Source organism: Daktulosphaira vitifoliae, unplaced genomic scaffold (genome assembly GCF_025091365.1).
Source record: "Daktulosphaira vitifoliae isolate Bord-2020 unplaced genomic scaffold, ASM2509136v1 Scaffold_3, whole genome shotgun sequence".
NCBI lineage: Eukaryota > Metazoa > Arthropoda > Insecta > Hemiptera > Phylloxeridae > Daktulosphaira > Daktulosphaira vitifoliae.
The window spans coordinates 36758196-36782765 of NW_026099574.1; the positions used below are offsets into that span (position 1 = coordinate 36758196).

Consider the following 24570-nt stretch of genomic DNA (forward strand, 5'->3'; position numbering starts at 1 on the left):
CAAACGATGCGCCGTGATCGTTTTCACGTAGGCATCTTTCCATCGCAAATTATCGTTTGAATTTCGAACAATATTACTAGGAAAAATAATTGAAATGCCGTTAAAAATGACCAATTGAATAAATGCGGACAACTCGATTTATGAGATTACAAGGAAAATAATACACAAAGTTCGAATGTCGTTTGACAACCGGGTAGTGTATGTATTTTTTAATCGCGTAAGCAAAATACGTTATTACAGTTTCAGAATTCAATGACATTGAATTGAAAAAAAAACACGTTAAATGATTATATTATACGATTACATTCTATAGATTGTGATTGATATTTAAATTTAAAAATTATGTAAGAATGATCAAAAGAAGTTCATATAAATTTATTTCCCTCGTTTTTCTTTGTTTTCAATAAACATATTAGGGAAACTCGTTATTTTCTGGCTTTCCCGCGTTATTATTTTTTGTTAAAAACTATATTTTTCGAGTAGGAGTTTATTTAAAATCCCAACCTTTAAAACCTTACGATACTTCCAATACGGTTAGTGTCATATTCATGTCAAAATTTATCCGTACTGTATTTGTAAATTGAGTTTTTTAAAGAAATTTTAATCAACGAAATAAGATCTAAAATATAATATCAAAAAATTAAATAATAAGAAATATTCAATTATTTATTTCCGCGGTTTTGACGTTTAATTTTAATTCATGTAAACTACATATATTTTTAGCAAAAAAGGTTCATTTTATAATCACATAATTATTCGCTCTCAAAAGGTCAAAACATTTCTCAGGGCTTTTAGAATATTTAAATGCTCAGCAGTTCTGAAATGTACACAAAAGTAGTTATGCATACAAAGTCACATAATAAATATAAAACGTGAACTCAAGTTCTGTCGACTAATAACACGAATACATACACACTAAAATATTTAATAATTAAACGCAATCTACAACGCATATTTTATTATTTTCAGCTAACAAGTAACAATTTTGAATTTAAATATCACGTCTCGTGTATTTAAGTTGATCAATACAACTCGCTCAAATTATTAATATGACACCAGGGAAAATGTTTGTAATTTTTCATGGAAATTGAAAAAAATCAATAGAAAAATTTGAGAAAAAAAAAACGCGCACATTAAACTGATAAATAAGATGCAAAAAAAAATTCCACTTATAAATTCATTCTTTTGGTAGTTAGTAAATATTACAGAGATCAAATCGAATTTCATTAAGCCTTACCGCGGTAGACTATTGTCAATTGTAATCTACCACGGTTTAAACTTATCTATTGGCATTCATTACTAAACGGTTAAAGTCATATCTTAACACGCTTCAGTTCTGCAATTGTTCATTGGTTGACACCGTTTATCTGTTTATTATTTTGAATAGAAATTAATAATATTGTGTCCAACTATTACCGGTTATGAACATTAAATACTTTTTCAAACAAGCGAACATTTTTAAAAGCCAAATAACGTAAAAAAAACAATTATTCGTCAACCGAGATAATTAGCAAAATCAGCAATGATAATATGAACCACCTTGACGTAAGGTTCATAGTCTACATCAATTTAGATTCAAAAAGGTTTCAATAGGCAATAATGAGAAAATTCTTACATAAAATCAGTCTTAATGGTTTAATAGTAAACAATTACCTATCTAGAAAGAAAAACTAAAGTTATTTTTTGGGTAAACAGTGAAAAATAGGGGTACGAATTAAACTTTCGAGTTGAATCGTTTTTGTTTTAAACATTATAAAGGACTATAATTTTTAAAATACATACAAAAAGCCTTTACTTTTCATGTAAAGGCTTACTAGACATATTTGTTTAAAACCTCCCTCTTTGTGTTAAGACGAAGTAATATGACCGCAAGGGCACCGAAAAACAACAACTTGTTGTTTACAATTGTATTGCCAATTGCGCGTTGGTTAAATTCGCTTATCGAGTATAACAATAAAACACACATCGCGTCATATAAAACACCGTCGCGGCAAATGGTAATAAATTCATACGAGTCAAAAAAAAAAAAAAATGCAGCCAACGTGGTTGGCAATGAAACACCAGATTCGAAGACCTGAGCGTTAAAAGACAACAATTAATAAAATAGCTTCGCGACAAAAATCTTTGGAATACACTATATGACGGATTACACGTGTATCTAACTAATAATAATAAAAAAAAATGAATATCATTAAAATGCCTAAAATAGGGCGGGTCCTTTTTAAATAATTTTTCAAAAGATATAATACGACATCATTAGAATTTAAACACGCAAATTACAAGGGAGGGTAACAAACATGAACTCGCATCGTTTTGACTTAATTGAACCGGCGAGTGCGTGTGATATGGTAATTTTTGCAGATGCTTTTATTAGGACACCATATAAATGTAATTAGTCGCCCGTCTTAATCACCGGTCACGTAACACACACGAATTTATGCAGGTAAAATACACATAACACACGAATTTATGCAGGTAAAATACACATAACAATTTTACGAGATTGCTTACAATCTCGTCATTTCATTTCGAAAGTTCTATAGGGTAGTTGGTAATTGTTAAATCTAACATGTCATAGAAAGCAACATAAATAATTCATTTGAGTTTAGAATATTTCGTAGAGACAGTTAAATAATCCATTTTAGTCCGAGAAAATTTTGTTTGGTAACTCAAAAACTAGATCAATACTTGAAAATCAACATTTGTATACAAATGAAATTTATCAAAGTATTATCGAAATTAAAGGTTTCTTCTCCTAAAACGAAAGTCTTTAAGTTTCTTTTTTAATTATTATTATAATTTTGTTAAACAGAAGAAATACTAGTTGGTGGAGGTTCAGTTCATTTCCTCCTTTTTTAATTAAGTATGCAAAATGTGTTGAAAATATTGTGTAAAAAAAAATATTTAATTTAATTAATTTTTGGAGGTATTGACAGTATTGATTGCACTTGAGTATCTTCAATAAAGCACTGTATTCATAAGCCTAGTGTAGTCTAATTTTTTAGGGTGCTCAATTTAACTTTTTCCCCTCTATGAAATAATTTTATTAAATTTCTAGGGGGTCAAGTCAAATGTTTATATGTGTATCAAATATGAGCTTAAACTTATAACAGATGGTGCAAAAAAAAATGCTACAAATATTCCAATGGATGTTTTCTAAACACTTAATATTGAACATCTGAATTATAATAATAAAATTTATTTTATAAATAAATAATAATTCAGAAATTCAGTAAATTGTTCATGCCATGAACATTTGTATGACAATTACTACATTGCGTGGTTACTAAAGATATAGACTTTTGAAAAAATAACAAATATATTATCAGTACAAAGTTCAACACAAGAAGATTGTGAGAAGTATAAAAATTATTGACGTCAGAGATAAAAGCACTACTATTCTTGACCCATTGCTATGACCTATAATAATAATAAAAATACCTGTCATCTTTTTTCAAACAATAATTAAAATGAATCAATTTAACGGCCAAATGATTCATTAATAATTACAACAATAATATTAAATTTAAACAATTATTGGTTTACTCACCTTGTGCTAAATTCGCATGTGGTATGTTAACTGGTCTCTGCAAAGAAAAACACAAATAATTAGTACCATAGATTATCGTACACAGAACACAAGGTCAAATGAACTCTTATCAATGTCGGTAATATTGTAACACATCCACAAATGTCTTTTAGATTTTTAGGTTAGGCAAATTTTTTTGGTGATTGGACTTTACTAAGGGTCTAGATAAATTATTAACTGTTTTTATTAAAAATGTGTAGGTGAAATAATTTTTAGAAATAGTACTTACATAGTTTTTTTTTTTTACTACAAAAACAAACTTAATTTATTAAGTTAGGCGAGTTAATCAATATAAGTAATTTGAATCGTGTTTTTATTATTCATGTATTTATTTGAACAGAATTTGTACATAATAACTTTAGTTTAAGATTATCATCACGTTCAAACAACTTAAATACATACAGATATTCATTATACTCAACGCGGAAGCTAATTATAATTATTCCAAGAAATATTATCATATAATATCAAATATATTAATACTAAGACAAACATACAAAAAAAGTGTTCGGAAAATTTTGTGAGTAATGTTGCTTATACTGCAGTTAATAGCAATTAAAATTGCAAACACTGCGGAAGCTGACTAATAATGACACCCCCTCCCCGTCGATTTTTAATAGATAAAGAAATACCTTAATGATAATTTATTCATAGAAGTACCATCTTCTCTGAGTAAATAATTTTAGGGAATTTTTTATTTAAAAATTAAAAAATATAAGAAATTTATAAAATATATTCCAAAGCATATTACCATAGTAACGTATATTTTTGATGACATGTTTGTATACTAATAAAGTTAGTAACTTAGTAAGGACAAATAATTAATGGTTTCTTAAGAAATTAATATTAAAATAATAATACCAAAATATTATAACATAAATAATACTAAATAACCGGTTTTATTTATGATATAGACATGTATTTACCCTGAACTCTGAATACTAACACGAATAAAACATCACCAAAAAAACAAATTCAGAACAATATAAGGGATTGTGAGCAAAACCGTCTTGACCATTTAAAGTCGTAGCTGGATGACATTAAATGACTTAATTGTGAGATACATTTTGGTACATATAAAATGAAATATTCCCATATATATATATTTTTTTTTTTTTTTTAATTACACGCGATACTATGCATTAATATCTAAATCTATTTATGTATATCATACATACTAACCAATATATAAAAAAAATAAAGAGTATTGTATGCTTATAGTCAAATATAAATATTCTGCACTACAGTTAGTTAAAAATCATAAATATTACGTGTTAAATTTAAAAAATGTCGATGAATTTAATAATTTCATAACTGCGCAATTAACAGTTAATATCATTAATTGTACGAAAGTCATTAAATGGAACACAGATTTGGAACTAAATATCTATTTCAAAAATAAATGTAAAAAAAAATTGTTATAATTGCATAAATTTATATAATTCTTAGATATATTCCTATTGAAATCAATAATGACAGTTCAATTAAGGAGTGCCAATAAAATATTTTTATTACTTATAATATTGATTAAAATATTTATTATAATTCCTAAATATTTTGAGAAACTTTAAAGTTTAAGTTCTTGAATAATAATTAACTTTAATGTTATAGATGTTGTTAATAGTCCACTTTTAACTAAAAATTATGATTCATTCCAATACTATTTTTAATAATTTTAGTCTACAAAATATACACGTATGTGTAAATGGTCATCTACTTAGTGCTCCTTAGAAAGACCAAATTAAATGGTATTTTAACATATTAAAGTATTTTTAATGCTAAAACAAAACTGTTATCAATATAAATGTTTTAAAATAATAAGAAGAGTATTTTCACAAATTCATCGCGTATGACTTTTCAAAAACTTAAATAATCAAGATACAAAAGAAGATTCGATTAAAAAATTATTAACTGTTGAGAAATTTTAGTTTGAAATTGGTCAAGGAAGTCTGGTAGTGCTATTTTAATATAACTGCTTTTAAAAATTGTACAATAAAATAAAATTTTGTAAAAAAATTGATTGAATACAATCAAGAAATAAATTGCAATGTTTGACATATTAAAAAGCGTGGAAAACATAATAATTATTTGAAAATACTATAATTAACTAAAAACACAAGAGTAACACGTGCTCTCCTCATAGACTATAAAATGCCGATATAAAAATGTTTTATTGACCTTTTTTTTTTTTTGTTCATAAATAGCTCAAATTAAGTAAAAATAAATTTTACCTTTTAATCGATGATTTCTAAATCCACCGTAGGTCAAAAAAATTTTTTGTTAATATTTCAGGGATGAAAATTTTGCCACAAAAATAAAATTATCAAACTTAGTATTCAAAAGTCTGTTAATTGATCTGTTTTAAAATTATGTATATGTTAAGGGGCAAACTGTTTATCATATACGACTTTTGTAGTCAAAAAAATATATGTACGAGTTCTGTGGGGCGTATTTAGAAATTAATAATAAACAGTAGGTACGTTCCGCTTTCTAAATACGCCACTCTAAGTACTATTGCTTAATACGTATTCATGTGGGATATTTTTATTTTCTTAAAAGTTTAACTGTATTATTATAAATTAATGTCTTTTTCAAGGGAGAAGACTACTTCGCTGATGATATGAAAAAAGTAAATAAAATTCATATTTTAAGACTGAATAAGAGTTTTTTAGTTATCATTTTAATTTATAACACATCATGTCAAGAACTATATTTAAGTTATACTTATATTAAAAAAAGTAATTATTTTTTAAAACAAGATTCAAATTTTAAATGCTGATACCCTGAGTAAATTTCTTTCAGTGTCTCTAATTTACAAACGCGTCTAAAAATAAACATTTGACCATAAAACAAACATATTTTTATTAATTCCACTTGTACAGATATAATATGACAACATAAATTATGAACATAAAGACATAAATTATGTAGCTTATTATTATCGCGAAGAGTCATTAAAAATAAACGAAATTAGTTTTAATAAAAAATTGTATCTTATGAAAAATGAAAATTCAAATATAATCACCACATTTTTATTATCCCATTTTCAAAAACATACAGTTGCGAATTAGTTTTAATGAAAACAATAAGAAAATCAATTCTAACACCTCCTTTTTAATTGGTTATATATTTTGTTAATGATAATGAATTTTGTCCATGAATAATAATAAAAATTGGATGCTGTCAAGGTATTTTTATATTTAAATTAAAATAGAAAAAATTAATATAAAAACTTTAGTTGACGACAAGATTATTTTTGTAAATAGTTAACTTTTAATACAAGTTTTGCAAATATGAACATAACAGTGTAAGATAAAACAACACACGTAGGATTTTTATCAGTCTTCTAAAAATCAAATAAGCTCCTATTACACACACAACTGATACTACAATTAAGTACAAAATTGATCTTTCCAACTTTAAATTTAATGTTCTATAATAGGTCACTTTGAATTGGCCTTCAATCCCACATTATTTTATAGGGTTTTTGGTTCATTTACTCAAGCGTAATTACACGAATAAACCACAAAATTTGCTGCATAATCATTATTAATTTATATAATGTCAACGAACTAAGAATCATTTCTTTTGAAATCCAAGTCGAAGCTTTACCAACACATTTCTCGTCTTGATGGAACTGTGTAAAATAATTTTACTATCAGTCTTACACTATTTACTTCTACCATAATATTAGTTTACAATGGAAAATATATTAACTTAAAAAATATTCATGTTCGTATAGAAAGTCATTCGGTACTCCCCACTACACAGTATTACATGACAATGAAATAGATTAAAATGAACATAATGCTCTCCTGGTTCGGAGGCCTCACGCCGGAATTCAATATCATTACAGCACTAAAAATCAAAGTAAACATTCGATGCCTACAAGTCAATCCTAATTTACAAGCCAACGTACACCGATTAAAAATGAATTGTATTTATCGATCGACAAAAATAAGGCAAGTCATCAAAACATAATTTAAAACATACAGCTTAACGCCAAACAAACCTATGAAATTCGTCGTATTTTTTATGAAAACCCATTAAAAACCAATATAAACGTTATCGGGAAGATAACGCAAAAGGAAACAATACGCTATTANTAAACGTTATCGGGAAGATAACGCAAAAGGAAACAATACGCTATTATTTCTGTATACCACAACATTCCTACATCCAAAAAAACATTTTAGCTGCTAATTATTTAAATATATCTTCTGGAAGACAAACAGTTGCACAAAATCAACACATACGAACGACCGATTGCGACACGTTGAAATAATGGCGGTGAATAAACAACAAAATGCCAATGTGTATTCAATAATGACACGAAAAGGGAATGATACGTACAAAGGGCAATGCGGCTGCCGTTAAGCTGGTAACCGGTAACCGTACAGTGGGTTGCAGAGTGGCCAGCTGGAAAGTGGCCGGCGACGTCGGCGCGTTTGAGTGCAGCTCGATTGGGTTGCCGCCGTCCAGCGATCTGCTACGGGGCTTGTTGACGTTTGGTACAGCCACCGACGGATCCTGCTGCTGACTGAACATCCATCGGAAATACCAAGACATGGCACGGGCATATTGGGCTTACGCCCAAAAAAATGATCACGACCACTACACAGCAGCGGTGAAATACCGGCACGCGCACAATATTTATGTATTAAGTTACAGTCAATGAAGCAAAACTCAATCAACAGCTAACGCCCGTGTCGCGGACAGATACGGACCAACTGCAGGTTGGCATTTGTAGTCGCTGCGTACAGTGGCGGCGGCGGCGGCGACGACAGTGAAGGAGGCGGTGGTACGGATGGAACTGTGAAATAACATTATCATGGGTGGGAACCGGTTCCCGTAAAATAAAAAAATAACTGTCCGCGGAGAAACAAATAAATGTTTAATACAAATAATAAAAACCGTAAATTTCTGCACCGTAATGGTTTACTAGCAACCTGATGAAAAGACCTTGGGTGGGGATGGTTTAACAAAACGTTAAACATAAATACATGTACATAATAATAGCATAACGGGTAATTAGTAGATGTGGTTCGCAAGGTCCTCCGTGACACTTTCACTAAACACCGATTCCCCTACTTCATAGGATATACACGGAATTATATACACATATAGGTATAATGAAGTTTATGGAGTGCGTTCCAACTTCAAGAATGTACGCGGACACTAACAATATGGAATAACACAGAAATTAATCATGTCCACCATCTTTAGACAAAAATATGTAAAATGAAAAACAAGCACACAGTACTAATAGTGAGTTGGAGGGTGTGAAGATATAAAATTGGATTCTATGTTTGCAAAAAAATCGACAGAAACCTGTTATTATGAAATATATTGAAAAGTTTTTAACCGGTTTGTTAATATGTAACAGATTAATGTATTTAACAATAAATAATGAGGTACAGAATATAGGCTGGTATGTTTATTTGAATTTTACAAGATGGGGCATATAAAAAAAATAAAATTCCTCTCTTATTCAAATTAATAAAAGCCAGATGGACATCTTTTACCACAAATAATTCATAGCGTAGTTAATGTCTTTTCTTGTTATCAAAATCAAATTACAATTATGAGCAAATTGTGTACAAAATTGACAATCAGATATTTCCTTAAAAAAAAAAAAAAAACTTTCCCGTATGTCATATGAAACGAAATAATTTAACATGGACACGAACATAAAATGAACAGACAACCAACAAATAACATTGATCTTAAAAATTAAAAATAACGCTAACAACGAGAAAAATTTAAATAAAATATATCTTCATTGACAGTAAAAAAAATTATTCGTGAAATTATAGTTCAAACTAAAATAGCTATTTTCAATAATGGCGTGTAAAATTTGAAAACTCGTACTTTTGAGAGGACTTTTTAAGACTTTACTTCGATATAAGTTNCTCGTACTTTTGAGAGGACTTTTTAAGACTTTACTTCGATATAAGTTTTATATCTGACCAAGTGTATGGTTCATTTGTATTAAAATTAAACATATGTATTAAAAATACACAAGATTTGAAATAAATATATTCGTACGAATTCATTAATTTAAAAATTAATGAATTCATGAATGTGAATTAATTAATTTTATATAAGAAAGTGAATATAGGTAACATAAGAGAAAATAGATTTAAATGGTTGGGTCATGTTATGAGAGAGGATTTGGAAGCTGTAAGAACAGTTATAGAAAATGAATGTTGAGGGAAGTAAAGGTAGAATTAAACCCAAAAAGAGATGGAGGAATGTTAATGAATGCAATAGGAGTACAGCTAATATGAGTGTAGAGGATGTGGGAGATCGTGTAAAGTGGAAGTTTAGGATAAGGGTGGCCGACCCTGAGTAGTTGGGATTAAGGCGAGGAAGAAGAAGAAGATGTAATTGTGAAATCATATGCACAGCGAGTTATTTTTTTTCAGTATTAATATTTTCTTTTAAATATTTAAAATATTATTATATAAATATGAGTGTAGATTATGTGGGAGATTGTTTAAGTAGAAGGTAAGGCTAAGGGTGCCGACCTCAAGTAGTTGGGATTAAGACGAGGAAAAAAAGATAGAAGATCATTATACATTTATGCCTTCTAAAGGTACCAACTTTACTTTTTTTATTGCAACATACATATTTAATAAGTTTATGCAATTTTTTTAAATTGGAGGAACTGAACCCCACCAAGCTCTCCCAATTAACTTTAATGTGTTTCATAAAAAATTTTTAATAAATGTTATCATAAATGCATTATTTTTTAGTGAGTATGAATATAAATATATTCTGTTTGAATAAAATAAGTTTTAAATGTTAATGCATTTGATTTTTAGATATATCCTCCAAACCCTATACATATAAAAATATTCATATATATATATATATATTTAAATATTAAATAAAGAAACATATACTAAAAAAATTGATACCTACATGATAAGATCATCTAAAAAGAATATGAGAATTTGTAATAAAAATTAACTTAATTACCCAGAAAATTAAGATAAGAAACACATTTATTACTAAGGTAAAACTGTCATAAATTTATAGCAATTTATAGTAAATAAAATGTAAACTTATAGAACTATAAAATAGATCTTTAATAAATATGAATAATTTAACTTACAATTTTGCGTTTGTCTTCTACAGTACTTTGAGATCTATGCCGGAACAAATCCATCATTTTAGAAACAGCACCTTTTGTACTAGTGCTGTCTGAACCAGCTCGTGGCCTTGTAGGTACTGCTGTTTGTTTATAACGATTTCGCGTTGTTGGTGGTGCTGAATTAGTAGGTTCAGTGTCTGTTGAAGAACTTGATCCACTGATACTATTTCGAGCACTTGAACCTGGCGATTTGAGAGTATTCTAAAAAAAATAATTGGGTACCATCTGTGTCATCATTTACATTATTATTATTAAAGCCAACAAATTTAAACTTATTATAAAGTATGATAATTATATTTAATCTGATAAAAAATGGAAATACATTAAATTTTTTTTATGTAAATATAAAATATAAGAAAAAATAACACAGATAAATGTTATCTAAACATAAATATAATTAATTAAATTGTATTGAACAGTTAAATTATAAAAATAATTATTATCTTTTGTAAAATTATAGATTAGGTTATCTCTCAAGAAAGCTCTTGTATAATAGATTTTGTACAAATTAACATACTTTATGTTTCAAGAATGTCAACATTAAAATAATTTTAATTAAATTTTATTTTGCTCTAGTAACTTTAAATATATATTAATTTAATAGATAATTAATAGTTAGTATACAATATAATTTAACATATAAATACTCAATTGTTTATAAAATAAAAAAAAGACTATGCATCACAGTATTTTAGAACTTTAAATTATTACACTTCTTTATAAAAATAATTAAATAAATTATATGTATATTCATTATATATATTAAGTATATTTTATTAATATTATTATACTAAAATATTATATGTATATGTATAATAAAAATAATAATTGATATATTTTAATGTTATAAGTTTAACCTTAAAAATTCAAATTATCACGATTATAATATTTAATGATTCAATGATGTAATAAAGAAAAGCAGAAATTTTCTAGAAGTACCATTTAAGTAAATAGTAAGTAATTGAAAATTTGTTGAATATTGTAGAATCTGTATAAATAAAAAAATTTCTTCATTAAATTATTTTTACTTTTTATACATCATTTTGTATTGTTACACCTATGTATGAAATGCATTTCCCCAATTAATTAAAGCCTTACCCTAAACTAAATAAATATTTAATCCATATTTTAAGTTATATATTAATAAAAAATAGTTGTATAATTTGATGAATAAAATATTTAATTTTCCAAGTAAAATATAGTATAAAAAATAAAAATGAGACACTATAACTTTTTCAAAAAAAAAAAAATTAAATACACATAAAATTTATTAATATAATTATTAGGCTCCAAAATTTACCTGAATAGAATTTTTCATTTGGAACATTATTGTACTGTTTTTTTTAGAAGCAGCATCAGATTTAGAACGTGGTCGAAAAGCATCTAAGAGAACATTTGTTTTTCTAGTGTGAGAAGGTGATTGTGCCGTACGTGGTTTTGGTGATAGCCTTTTTTGTGTATTTTGTATATTTTGTGGGGGAGACTGTGTTTGTTGAGATTTATTTTTCAACAATTGTACTTTTGGAGTTCCTTTTGCAAGTATGTCATCACCCGATTGACGCCGTTCAACACTAATTGAATTTTTTTTATTTTTAGTAAGAGCAGCAACAACTGCTGGTAAAAGAACCGGAGCTGATCCACCTTTACTCCAAGTGCCTACATTAAATACAAAAATGATGTATATATTTTAATTGTTTTTGAATGTTAAGTATGAAGATTAACTATGTAAATTTCAATAATTTGCTATACAGTTCGTTAAAATTAAAGTCTTTATACTATATAGATTTTTGTGTAAAATATTACAAAAAAAAAATGCAAATCATTTAAAAATTTGATAAGGTGAAACCTAAACTAAATATAAATAAATATATAATAATTAAGATTATGTTACCTGAAAAATCTCTGGCATCTAATTCTATCATTTTACTTAAATAATATTAAAAAATTTTCAATAGAGTATTTTGAATGCTAATACAGCAATTTTTAATTTAACATCACATGTATTATTTTTTCAGTATAAATACATTAATAAAAGTATTAAATATTTGATAAAACTAAGTGTAATAAATATTTCTGTTAATAATAATGAATATGTATGTTTTAGTAAAGAGACTATACTATTCTTGTTGGCCATGAGTTATCATTGAAATAACTGACTTTTTTTCTATAAATGGAATGAATACAATACAATGTGATAAAATTTTATGTCAAAGATAATAGACAGTAAGATGGAAATGTATTTCTCCCACTTAACGTTTTATCAATCAAGTATAAATAATCAGCAGTAAAACAAAACCAGATAATAAACCAATGTTAGGTATCTAACTATTTTTTTTAGCATGTCCAATTAAAATTACAATAAATAAAGTCAAAGTTTTTAATTTAATACATTACCTGATCGAGGACGATTAATGGACACACAATGACCATCTGATTCATCAGCTGATGTTGGCAAAGGCTGTGATCCAAGCTCCTAAAACAATAATGTGTTGTTATAATAAATAAATAATAAGTAATTGTTTTATTTATTATTAAAATTGAATTCTTTTAATTTGATATCATATTTATAGTGAAATCTCACATAAAAATTATTTTTAAATAATTATCATTTATTACCGTTCGGCGTCTTGCTGTTTCTGCATCATAACGTTTTACCCATACTTCATCCATAGAATCATAATCTAAAGTTGATGAAGATGATGCTTGAGACTTCATTTCAACAAGGTTTACATCAAAGAAATTTTTATCTCTGTGATGAGATGGAGGTGATATAGGAGGTGTAGATTTTGTACTAACAGAAGTACTATTTGAGAGGTCATCAGTCACTGGAGATTTTATGTTATTTTCTACATGCTCATCTTCTTCTTTACATTCTGAAAGTCTTCTCCCAACAAATTGGTGACTACGGGATGGCAAGCGATTAACATGTCGTAAAAAATAATGTTGAAACCAATCAGCATCTTCAGGACTGTCTTGAGCTCCTAAAATAATAATTATTTTTTATTAAATATAGTGATATTTATTAAAAACCTTAATGCTTTACAATAATAAAAAATATTGTTTGGATATTTTGTTTATCAAAATTTTACTAACTACTCGTTAATCCAAATAGTAATCTTTCAAAAAACCTATATATTTTTTTTTAATGCAAGAATTATAAATCAAATAATTTTTAAATATTAAAAACAATAATAGTAATGTATTTTTTGAGAACATCTTTTAAATTAAATGACACTTCTTATATAATGCAATTTTTTAAAATACCCAAATAGGAAATCAATATTTTAAGTGAAATTTCATAAAATAAAATTATTTTGGTATTAACACTTCCCCATTGAAAACAAGTAATCTAAATAATAATTGACTACTAATTAACCACTCAATGATTATTTTAAAAATGTTGGCATTCAATGATGCAGATAACAAGATAGATAAAATGTACTTGCTTTAAATCATGGTATGTTATAATTATTAACACTCAAATAATTTGACATGTCAACAACAACAAAAAAAGATTATATTTTTTGAGTGCTTATTTCAAAATAATTGGATATTCAATATTCTATTTTTGAATAATAAAAATGTAACTTTTATATACATTATTGATAAAATATTTAATTTTAGGTTACAGTCTTTAATATAAATGTTTTCTTTTAACATCCTTAAAAGGCATAATTTTTATAAAGGCATATTTTACTCATATTAAGTAATATCTATGTACACCAGGCTAGAAACCAAAATAATTTCAGTTTTTTGTAATTTTTCTTATATCTAGTAAATTAGTACATTTTTAAAAAATGATTACAGAAAAAAAAATATAAGACAGCCTTTGAAACCTTTAATTAAATTTTTTAATTGAACTTAAAATTATAATTTAAACTCTTAAATTATAATTTTAAGTTCAATTAAGATTTCAAAAATGTTTTAAAATATTTTGTTTCATTAATCGTTTTTTTTTAACATGTAATAAAAAAAATCTATATAGATGAACTAATTTAAAAGATATAAGAAAATTTATCAAAAATAGTGATTATTTTGGTTCTAAGTCCTGATGTACAAGTTTATTTTGATAAATATTTAAGTTAAAACTATTTTTTTTCTTATTAAGAAATTCAACTAACATGGATGTGATTTGATAATATTTTTTGTCTATCATGGATAAAAATACAAATTAATTAATTAAGGTAGTATTATTTGACTTTCAGTTAGTTTATTACTTGGTGAATGTTTAATTAGATTTTATTTTTCAAATAAATAAATATAAAAACAAAAATAAACAAAAAAATTGGTATGATAAAGAATTAAGAATAAATTGAATACTTGAGTTACATTATTAGTAATTACTAAGGCAATAATTTCAAACTAGTGAAAATTCTAACATTTTAAACTCGAATAACACTATTTATAATTTAATTATTTATGATTTAAATAAGACAACTAAAAAAAAAAATTATGTAAAATTTTTAATAGAAATTTAATTATTCATAAAATTAAAATATTTAACAAAGTAGCACTTAAAAAATCAATAAAATTATGAGAACACTTAATGTTTACACGAATATTATTTTTTAATTTTAAATAGGTAAAGAAAATTGAACATAATTTATTGTTTGATTTGATTTAAGATACTAAAGCAGCCAGTTTAAAATATTACAATGCATTAAATATACTAATAAAATAAATTATATTCATTTATTCAACAAATAATCCTGAAATCTCAAATTAAAGGTATATTATTTTTTTAAATTTAATATTTTAATTATAGATAAATTCTTTATCATTGATAAAAAACTGTCACCTGACATTTTGATGGTATTATTTATAGTGAACATTTTTTTTATATTCTAATTAATCTATTATAATAGAAATAGAATAATTACAAAAATTATTACATAAAATATTAAGGTACATTTTTTTTGAAAAGCTCTATTATAAAATTATATTTTTGTCATAATAATAAATGAAGAGAAATTTTATTGATATTAAAGTAAAATTCTAAAGAAATATAGTCTGAAAATATTTTTATTATCCCCAATAGAATATAAGAACCTATTATTTAGGTTTAAAATTGATAGTAAAAGTAAAAACAAAATAAGTTATTTTATATACATAATTAACACATCATAACTTAGATATTAAACTAGTTTTTGAGTATTAGCTATTCATGTATTACAATTAATATATATAATTAAATTTAAAAATACATCAAAATTTTAAGTTAATTGTGAATTAAAGTTATTTTGTATAAAAACATTAGAAAAATTAAACTCGGTGTTTATTAATAATAAACATATTAGGAATTATTTGTAAATTTTCAAATGTACATCCATATATATATATATAAATATTTAATAGGATGCCAAACCCAACACATGGATCACTGTTAAATTAATCAGCTGTTAATATATGAACAAATAAGTTGCACATATTAATATATTACCAAGTATTTCTTTGAGCACAGCCATAGATGATATAGTGTTATAATTAATAGTGTTATAATTGATGGCAGAAACCAAATCTCCAACTTCGTCATCCTCTTCTTCCCCTTCATCATCCTGACCAGAATTGTTTTTTTGCTTTCCAGCTGCTGACGACATTTCACCTTAATTTTATATACAAATTATTTAAATACCGGAAAAAATGAATGAGTAAAAATAAACTAGTTGAAGCGTAAAACTGACTTTACTTCATCTAAATTATGTTCCTTCAATAATTTTTAAACAAAAAAAATATCAAGCATGTGAAAATAAAGATTTTATCTACCTTGTCTCAAACAATTAGTTGGTCAACCATGATCCGAGGCCCTGGTAAATAATAAAATACAAAAATATTAAAATTTTAGTTGTTGAGCATGAACAAATCGCCAGATGGCAAAAATCACAGTTTACATCACGAATGTTAAATACAATTATCCCTGTGTTTTTGTTTCGCCATCATATCGATGTATATAATACATGATGGGGGCGGTAGTGAAAATTACTATTAAAATGATGAGAGAAATAAATGACTTAGTTGGTGAATAGATGGCGCTACTAATGATTTTTTTTCAGTTTTGACTTCGATGAGTTCAATCACCAAACANTCTTCTTCCCCTTCATCATCCTGACCAGAATTGTTTTTTTGCTTTCCAGCTGCTGACGACATTTCACCTTAATTTTATATACAAATTATTTAAATACCGGAAAAAATGAATTAGTAAAAATAAACTAGTTGAAGCGTAAAACTGACTTTACTTCATCTAAATTATGTTCCTTCAATAATTTTTAAACAAAAAAAATATCAAGCATGTGAAAATAAAGATTTTATCTACCTTGTCTCAAACAATTAGTTGGTCAACCATGATCCGAGGCCCTGGTAAATAATAAAATACAAAAATATTAAAATTTTAGTTGTTGAGCATGAACAAATCGCCAGATGGCAAAAATCACAGTTTACATCACGAATGTTAAATACAATTATCCCTGTGTTTTTGTTTCGCCATCATATCGATGTATATAATACATGATGGGGGCGGTAGTGAAAATTACTATTAAAATGATGAGAGAAATAAATGACTTAGTTGGTGAATAGATGGCGCTACTAATGATTTTTTTTCAGTTTTGACTTCGATGAGTTCAATCACCAAATAAACTCTTGAAATTTTAAAAATACACTTAAACAATTAATGAGTAAAAAACCTAAAAGCACCCATACTTGAAGGCAATCGTTTTGGAGAGTTTTTTTTTTAAATTAATAAATATTTGCACTCACAATAGTAAATTGTGCTTACCGCGGTTGTAAAGTTACTTATATACTGTCAATTTTGCCAACCACTAACCATCGATTATGAATTTTTTATTTTTCTACTTGTGATCACTAAAATTATTATCGCGATTTGTGATGTTAAATCACAGACTTGTTGTTAATCATAATGTTACACAGCTAACTTTTTAAAAAAGTTCATGTTATTCCAATTTACTTAATGTATTATTTTGCATTTATTTTAAAATTTAACATCAATCGATGGCGTAGTGCAGACGCTATTTAGCGCTATTGTTTATAATGCAGAGTGGAGTAAGCTTGTAAAAGNCATCACGAATGTTAAATACAATTATCCCTGTGTTTTTGTTTCGCCATCATATCGATGTATATAATACATGATGGGGGCGGTAATGAAAATTACTATTAAAATGATGAGAAAAATAAATGACTTAGTTGGTGAATAGATGGCGCTACTAATGATTTTTTTTCACTTTTGACTTCGATGAGTTCAATCACCAAATAAACTCTTGAAATTTTAAAAATACACTTAAACAATTAATGAGTAAAAAACCTAAAAGCACCCATACTTGAAGGCAATCGTTTTGGAGAGTTTTTTTTTTAAATTAATAAATATTTGCACTCACAATAGTAAATTGTGCTTACCGCGGTTGTAAAGTTACTTATATACTGTCAATTTTGCCAACCACTAACCATCGATTATGAATTTTTTATTTTTCTACTTGTGATCACTAAAATTATTATCGCGATTTGTGATGTTAAATCACAGACTTGTTGTTAATCATAATGTTACACAGCTAACTTTTTAAAAAAGTTCATGTTATTCCAATTTACTTAATGTATTATTTTGCATTTGTTTTAAAATTTAACATCAATCGATGGCGTAGTGCAGACGCTATTTAGCGCTATTGTTTATAATGCAGAGTGGAGTAAGCTTGTAAACGAATTATCTACAAAAAAATATTTTCTGTTGACCAGCAATTTTAGTCAATCGTTAAAAAACAAATAATGTATTTTAGTGCTCCTTAAACTTGTAGCAATGACTGAATGGAAATCCAGATCGTTACCCAGTAATTTTGAGACACTTTCTTTGTCTAATGTACCTGTTGGTCCATCTTGTTTACGTTCTAGTTCCAAAAAAACTTCAATTAGTCGAAATGTTTCCTTTCCTGATGATGAAAGTCAAATAGTTACAGGAGTTTTGGAAACGGCACATCCTTGGGAATGTGGTAAGTTGTATTCAAATATTCTGAACAACTTAAAATATGCAAAAATAATGACTTTTACATTACANAGTAAATTGTGCTTACCGCGGTTGTAAAGTTACTTATATACTGTCAATTTTGCCAACCACTAACCATCGATTATGAATTTTTATTTTTCTACTCGTGATCACTAAAATTATTATCGCGATTTGTGATGTTAAATCACAGACTTGTTGTTAATCATAATGTGTTACACTGCTAACTTTTTAAAAAAGTTCATGTTATTCCAATTTACTTAATGTATTATTTTGCATTTGTTTTAAAATTTAACATCAATCGATGTCGTAGTGCAGACGCTATTTAGCGCTATTGTTTATAATGCAGAGTGGAGTAAGCTTGTAAACGAATTATCTACAAAAAAATATTTTCTGTTGACCAGCAATTTTAGTCAATCGTTAAAAAACAAATAATGTATTTTAGTGCTCCTTAAACTTGTAGCAATGACTGAATGGAAATCCAGATCGTTACCCAGTAATTTTGAGACACTTTCTTTGTCTAATGTACCTGTTGGTCCATCTTGTTTACGTTCTAGTTCCAAAAAAACTTCAATTAGTCGAAATGTTTCCTTTCCTGATGATGAAAGTCAAATAGTTACAGGAGTTTTGGAAACGGCACATCCTTGGGAATGTGGTAAGTTGTATTCAAATATTCTGAACAACTTAAAATATGCAAAAATAATAACTTTTACATTATAGTAGAAAATGTTACCGCTGATTTATTAACAAAAAAATATCTAGAATCGTGTGAAAGACACAATACACAACCCATACAATCAGTTCTGTCACAAATAAAAGCATTAAATTTTAATATAGAAAGAAATGAATGTTTTGACTTAAAGGGAGTCTACTTAAACAATGTTGATTGTGAGAGTCTTGAAGAAATATTAAAAAGAGTTCAATTTCAAACTATCAATGTAGAAGCTACAGGATTAAATGATGAGGTAATAATGTTTTTATTTATATTTTAAATAGGCAGTAGCAATTTGCATATGAAAATTTAATCATATTCTTATTAAAAAAGTTACTTTTTTAAGTCCTTAAAATCAAGTTAACTTGATATTTTCACTTAAAAATAATTTCTTTTGACATTCGNAATTAGTCGAAATGTTTCCTTTCCTGATGATGAAAGTCAAATAGTTACAGGAGTTTTGGAAACGGCACATCCTTGGGAATGTGGTAAGTAGTATTCAAATATTCTGAACAACTTAAAATATGCAAAAATAATAACTTTTACATTATAGTAGAAAATGTTACCGCTGATTTATTAACAAAAAAATATCTAGAATCGTGTGAAAGACACAATACACAACCCATACAATCAGTTCTGTCACAAATAAAAGCATTAAATTTTAATATAGAAAGAAATGAATGTTTTGACTTAAAGGGAGTCTACTTAAACAATGTTGATTGTGAGAGTCTTGAAGAAATATTAAAAAGAGTTCAATTTCAAACTATCAATGTAGAAGCTACAGGATTAAATGATGAAGTAATAATGTTTTTATTTATATTTTAAATAGGCAGTAGCAATTTGCATATAAAAATTTAATCATATACTTATTAAAAACGTTACTTTTTTAAGTCCTTAAAATCAAGTTAACTTGATATTTTTCACTTAAAAATAATTTTTTTTGACATTAGATTAATGAAAAATTACTTTTTATAGGCTGCAATTGCTCTGTTTGACATGTTAGATTTTTATGAATCTGCATTCTGTTTAAATATATCATCCAATAATGACATTGGTGTTAGAGGTTGGCAAGCATGTGCTCGAATGTTAAAAAAGGTATTTATTGTTTTATTTTTATTTTTAATAAAAATAATTAATTAATTATGTGTAATAATTAAATAATTTTTTAGTCCAAATGTCTTGAAATACTTGAAGCAAGAAATACTATACTTAGTGAACAAAGTATGCACATTTTAGGTCGTGCATTACGGTTTGGATGTCAATTATGTATTTTAAAGCTTGAAAATTGTAATTTATCGGACCGAACTATACTTTCATTAGGTAATAAAAGTATTTATGGTATCCTTAAGAATTTTTTTACTTTATATTTATTTTCAAAAAAAAAAATATAATAGTTGATTACTTCAAATATTTATTTTAAATTGAATATAGTTAATTATAAGATAATATAATTAAACTATAGTTGAATTTCATTTGATTCATAGTTATCTTAATTTGTCACACTTTAAATTTAAGAATTTTAATGAGTTTTCAAATAATTTTATAAGTATAATTATTTAATATTTTATATAATACATTTTTTTATATCCGGCATGTGACCCTTCTGAATTATTAGATTAATGAATATCATCATAGATGTCAATAAACATCAGTTCATGAACAATGAATCATTTAGTGTTGTTTATAGACTTATTGACGGTTGAACTATAATTATTTTCATAATTCAAATATCATTTATAATGTCATATAAATTAATTTTTGGAATTTTAGAGGGACTAATAGTATTATTGAAAGTCTTAGCTTAAAATTCTCAACTCTGATCAAACAAATTCTTTAAATCAAAAATATTGCTTTAATACAATATAATTATTACAAAAAAATTTTTTAGCATCTTCATTAAAATATAATAGTACCTTGAAGGAATTGTACTTGGCTGAAAATTATTTAAATGAAAATGATGCACTACCAATTGCAAATTTGTTAAAGTGTAATACAACATTGGAACTACTGGATTTGAGGTAAAGAAAGGTTTTATAAAAACCTACATAATTTTAGATACAGATTAATATATTAAAATATTTGATTTATTGCAGCAATAATAACATTCAAAATAAAGGATTTAAAATAATTTGTGAAAGCATTATTAATCAAAATTCATCATTAACCATTTTAATTTGTTGGAATAACAATTTAGATCAAGAATGTTCAGAAACATTAGCTAATTTAATTGTAAGTACTTAAATTAGTTGATAAATCATTGTGTTTTGAGGCGTACATGTTAGATAAGTATTTATTTTCAAAAATATTTGTTGTAATTATTTTATTTCCAAATGATATTAAAAATCCAATTTTTGGTTAAATAAAGCCATGCAAAATATAAGTCATAATGTTATTAATATATAACTATTATAGGATATAGAAACAAAACTAGAAATGCTCAACATTGGTTACAATTGCTTACTTGATTCAACTGCTGAAGTAATAAAAATTCCAATGAAAAAGAATAAAAATATATTAAGACTAGGCTTACAAAGTACACAGATTACTTGTAGAGGAGCCCAACACTTATCAGAAATTCTTGAAGTTAATGAATCATTACAAGTAAGTTAAAAATTATTATTTAATTATTTAAAAATAATATAAACATAATTAGTTAATGTTCAAATAAAAGAGTATAGGTTATTATTATATACAAAAAAAACTTTACATTGATTACATTATTTTTTACTTTTTTTTACCCATATTTTAAAACTTTTAAGTATTTATCAAATTATACAACAAAAAGATATTTGTGAGAAGTAAAAATTTATTAGTCTTCTTCTTTTTCCTCGCCTTTAACACTATATTATCAGTGAACAACATGCACCATATTATCTCTCCTTGTATTTCTCTAGGAATTTCATCCAACACTATAGAAAATAAGTAAGGGCTTAAAGCCAAACCTTGGTGCGTTCCTACACTTACCCTAAAATCATTTGTTACTACTCCGCTCACAGTTTTTACACTAGTACAAGTCTTATCCTTCATATCCTCTACTATTATAAATGTACCATTTTGGGACTCCTTTTCTCATTAATACTTACTTTAAATCCTCTCTCAGTACTCTATTATATGCTTTCTTCAAATATATAAATACTATACACAGCTTATTTTTCTCTTTCTTATACTTTTCTATTAGTTGTCTTACATAAAAAACTGGCTCCATCGTTGAATTTTCAGGAAAAAAAAAACTGGTTCTTTGTATTAAAAATTTGTTTTTATTTTTAAATAATGAATTTATATATTTATTATCTATAACCATTGGAAATTAAAAAAATAAAATAAGCTGTGTAATGCTAAAAACTACATGGAAGTTCTCTGAAAGACAAACATGTGAATTTGCCCTCAAAATTCCATTAGTTTTTGCTTTGCTACTTCATGTATTTAAATATTAAACAAAATTATGGTTTTAAAGAGTAAAACAGTTCATATTCCTTCATTTATTAAAAATTTGATGATTGTCGTAGTAAATTTCTTAATGAGAAATTAAAATATCTCAAGGTTATAAGATTTTTAGAGTTCAGTTAAAATTAATGTAGTTTACTATACTTCAATCTTAAATAGATAAGATTAAGATAATAATGCTGCTTTTATGATTTTAATCATTTTTATTTTATAAACATAACTTATGTATTTGTTATTGATTTTTGGTTGCAAGTGAAATTTGATGCTTACTATTATTTTACTTTGCTGTAGAGATTAGACTTACGAGACAATAATATACAAATCAAAGGCATTAAAAGCTTGAAAGATTCTGTAATGAAAAATCGTAGAATCACTAGACTTGACATAGATCCTCTTCCACGAATCAATTTTGCAGTTGTAAGATTTTTTAAATTAAATAATTTGAAATTAAATTTATAGGCATATTAGCAGAAAAAAAAAATGCAAAATATTGTCCATTTCTCTATTGTGTTATTACAAATTCAACATTAACTTTTTATTTATAATATACATTTTTTTTTTAAGGAAACAACAAAAGAATATACTAATTTACTAGATACTATAAAACAAATATGTTTAGAAAATGAAAGTAAAAACCATAATAAGGAGATATTTGATGATATATTAGATGAAAAATCTGATGAAACTAATATTACAAAATCTATCAAAATACCTAATGTAGATTCTAGAAAAATTTCTCTCACTTGTGAATCATTAATGATGCAGTACAATTCATTTAAAAATCCAAATTTTCTTGGTTCTGATGATTATTTATCTACTACATTCAGAGGAAGTAGTGGACGTTTAAGAAGTCCTGCTCCTAGTCCAATACACAGTCCTATTGCAACTAGTCCTGCCTGTAGTCCATCAATAACTTCTACACGTAACCGTTTTCAAGTATCTAAAGTGTCTGAACAAAAGCCAAAAGAAAATCGATTCAAAGTAACTAGATTAAATGATAAAGCACCTACTGCCAGTAGTGAATCCTTATCAGATGATTCATTTGGACATACTAACTTGGAACTTACTGTTGATAGTTTGGATTTGTGCAAGAAAAAAAATATTGATAAAAGAAAAAATCAAAGAACAAGAAAAGTATCATGGGTTATGGGCTCTCGGCCTTTATTAACATCATTACAAAACATCACATCTAGCATTGATCAAGCTACAACAACAGGAGTTGATAAACTTCTAAGTTTATTTAGCCCTTTTTCTAGTGGTGATAAATCATCCACATCTGTTGACACAGTAGAATCTAATGATTCAGTTTTTGAATCAGAACTTGAGCCAAAAAAACCAGTTAATTTAGATCAAGCAACCTGGCCTCCTGTATTTGGTAGTTTAAAAAAAGCTACATCAATTTGTAGGCCATTATCAGAAAAAGGTAGACATAGTTTAAGCGATTTGCGTACTTTTTAAAAATGTTACCAATTAAGCATTTCATAAGGAACAAATGCATTTGTATTGTTAAATTATACTTTAAGATACCCCAAATGTATTCTTGTATTCAGATTCCCTTTACTACATTGTGATTTACAAGCACAAAAGTACAAATTTTGTTTTTATCATTGTTGAACAATTTATAAAATATATATATATATATGGGATCATTTTGATATAGTAGTTAT

At 26.2% G+C, this 24570-nt stretch overlaps 2 protein-coding genes across 20 annotated transcripts in view; one reads left to right on the plus strand and one right to left on the minus strand.

Moving 5' to 3' along the window:
* LOC126902590 (5'-AMP-activated protein kinase subunit gamma-2-like) overlaps positions 1 to 17259 on the minus strand; it is a 36934-nt gene extending 19675 nt beyond the window's left edge. The window contains exons 1-7 of one of the 5 annotated variants that reach the window (XM_050680004.1): positions 16512 to 16706; positions 16189 to 16350; positions 13365 to 13729; positions 13143 to 13221; positions 12049 to 12404; positions 10710 to 10949; positions 3551 to 3587 (exon numbers count right to left, since the gene is read on the minus strand). In XM_050680004.1, the coding sequence (XP_050535961.1) occupies positions 3551 to 3587; positions 10710 to 10949; positions 12049 to 12404; positions 13143 to 13221; positions 13365 to 13729; positions 16189 to 16345 (1234 nt within the window). In that variant the 5' untranslated portion in view covers positions 16346 to 16350; positions 16512 to 16706. Of the gene's footprint in view, positions 1 to 3550; positions 3588 to 10709; positions 10950 to 12048; positions 12405 to 13142; positions 13222 to 13364; positions 13730 to 16188; positions 16351 to 16511; positions 16708 to 17058 lie in introns of those variants that run through there. The other 4 variants (XM_050680006.1, XM_050680007.1, XM_050680008.1 and 1 more) reach the window with 4 other exon arrangements.
* Positions 14801 to 24558, plus strand: LOC126902591 (protein phosphatase 1 regulatory subunit 37). 15 transcript variants are annotated; one of them, XM_050680022.1, is made up of 10 exons: positions 14801 to 14932; positions 18527 to 18736; positions 19468 to 19712; positions 20435 to 20554; positions 20629 to 20779; positions 21348 to 21477; positions 21553 to 21688; positions 21872 to 22060; positions 23195 to 23320; positions 23468 to 24558. In XM_050680022.1, the coding sequence occupies exons 2-10, from the start codon at positions 18547 to 18549 to the stop codon at positions 24359 to 24361; spliced, it is 2181 nt and encodes a 726-aa protein (XP_050535979.1). In that variant the 5' UTR covers positions 14801 to 14932; positions 18527 to 18546; the 3' UTR covers positions 24362 to 24558. The 15 variants fall into 15 exon arrangements, with proteins under 15 accessions (XP_050535979.1, XP_050535975.1, XP_050535981.1 ...); XM_050680018.1 differs by lacking the exon at positions 18527 to 18736 and adding an exon at positions 19193 to 19402 and having other exon boundaries at positions 14802 to 14932; XM_050680024.1 differs by lacking the exon at positions 14801 to 14932 and adding an exon at positions 15458 to 15476.
* The last annotated feature ends 12 nt before the right edge of the window (positions 24559 to 24570 follow it).

Bases quoted from the DNA above. Each gene is read 5' to 3' on its own strand.
- LOC126902591 (XM_050680016.1), top strand. The intron at 21,478-21,552 runs GTAAAGAAAGGT...GATTTATTGCAG, and splicing joins TTGGAACTACTGGATTTGAG to CAATAATAACATTCAAAATA. The intron at 23,321-23,467 runs GTAAGATTTTTT...TTTTTTTTTAAG, and splicing joins CACGAATCAATTTTGCAGTT to GAAACAACAAAAGAATATAC.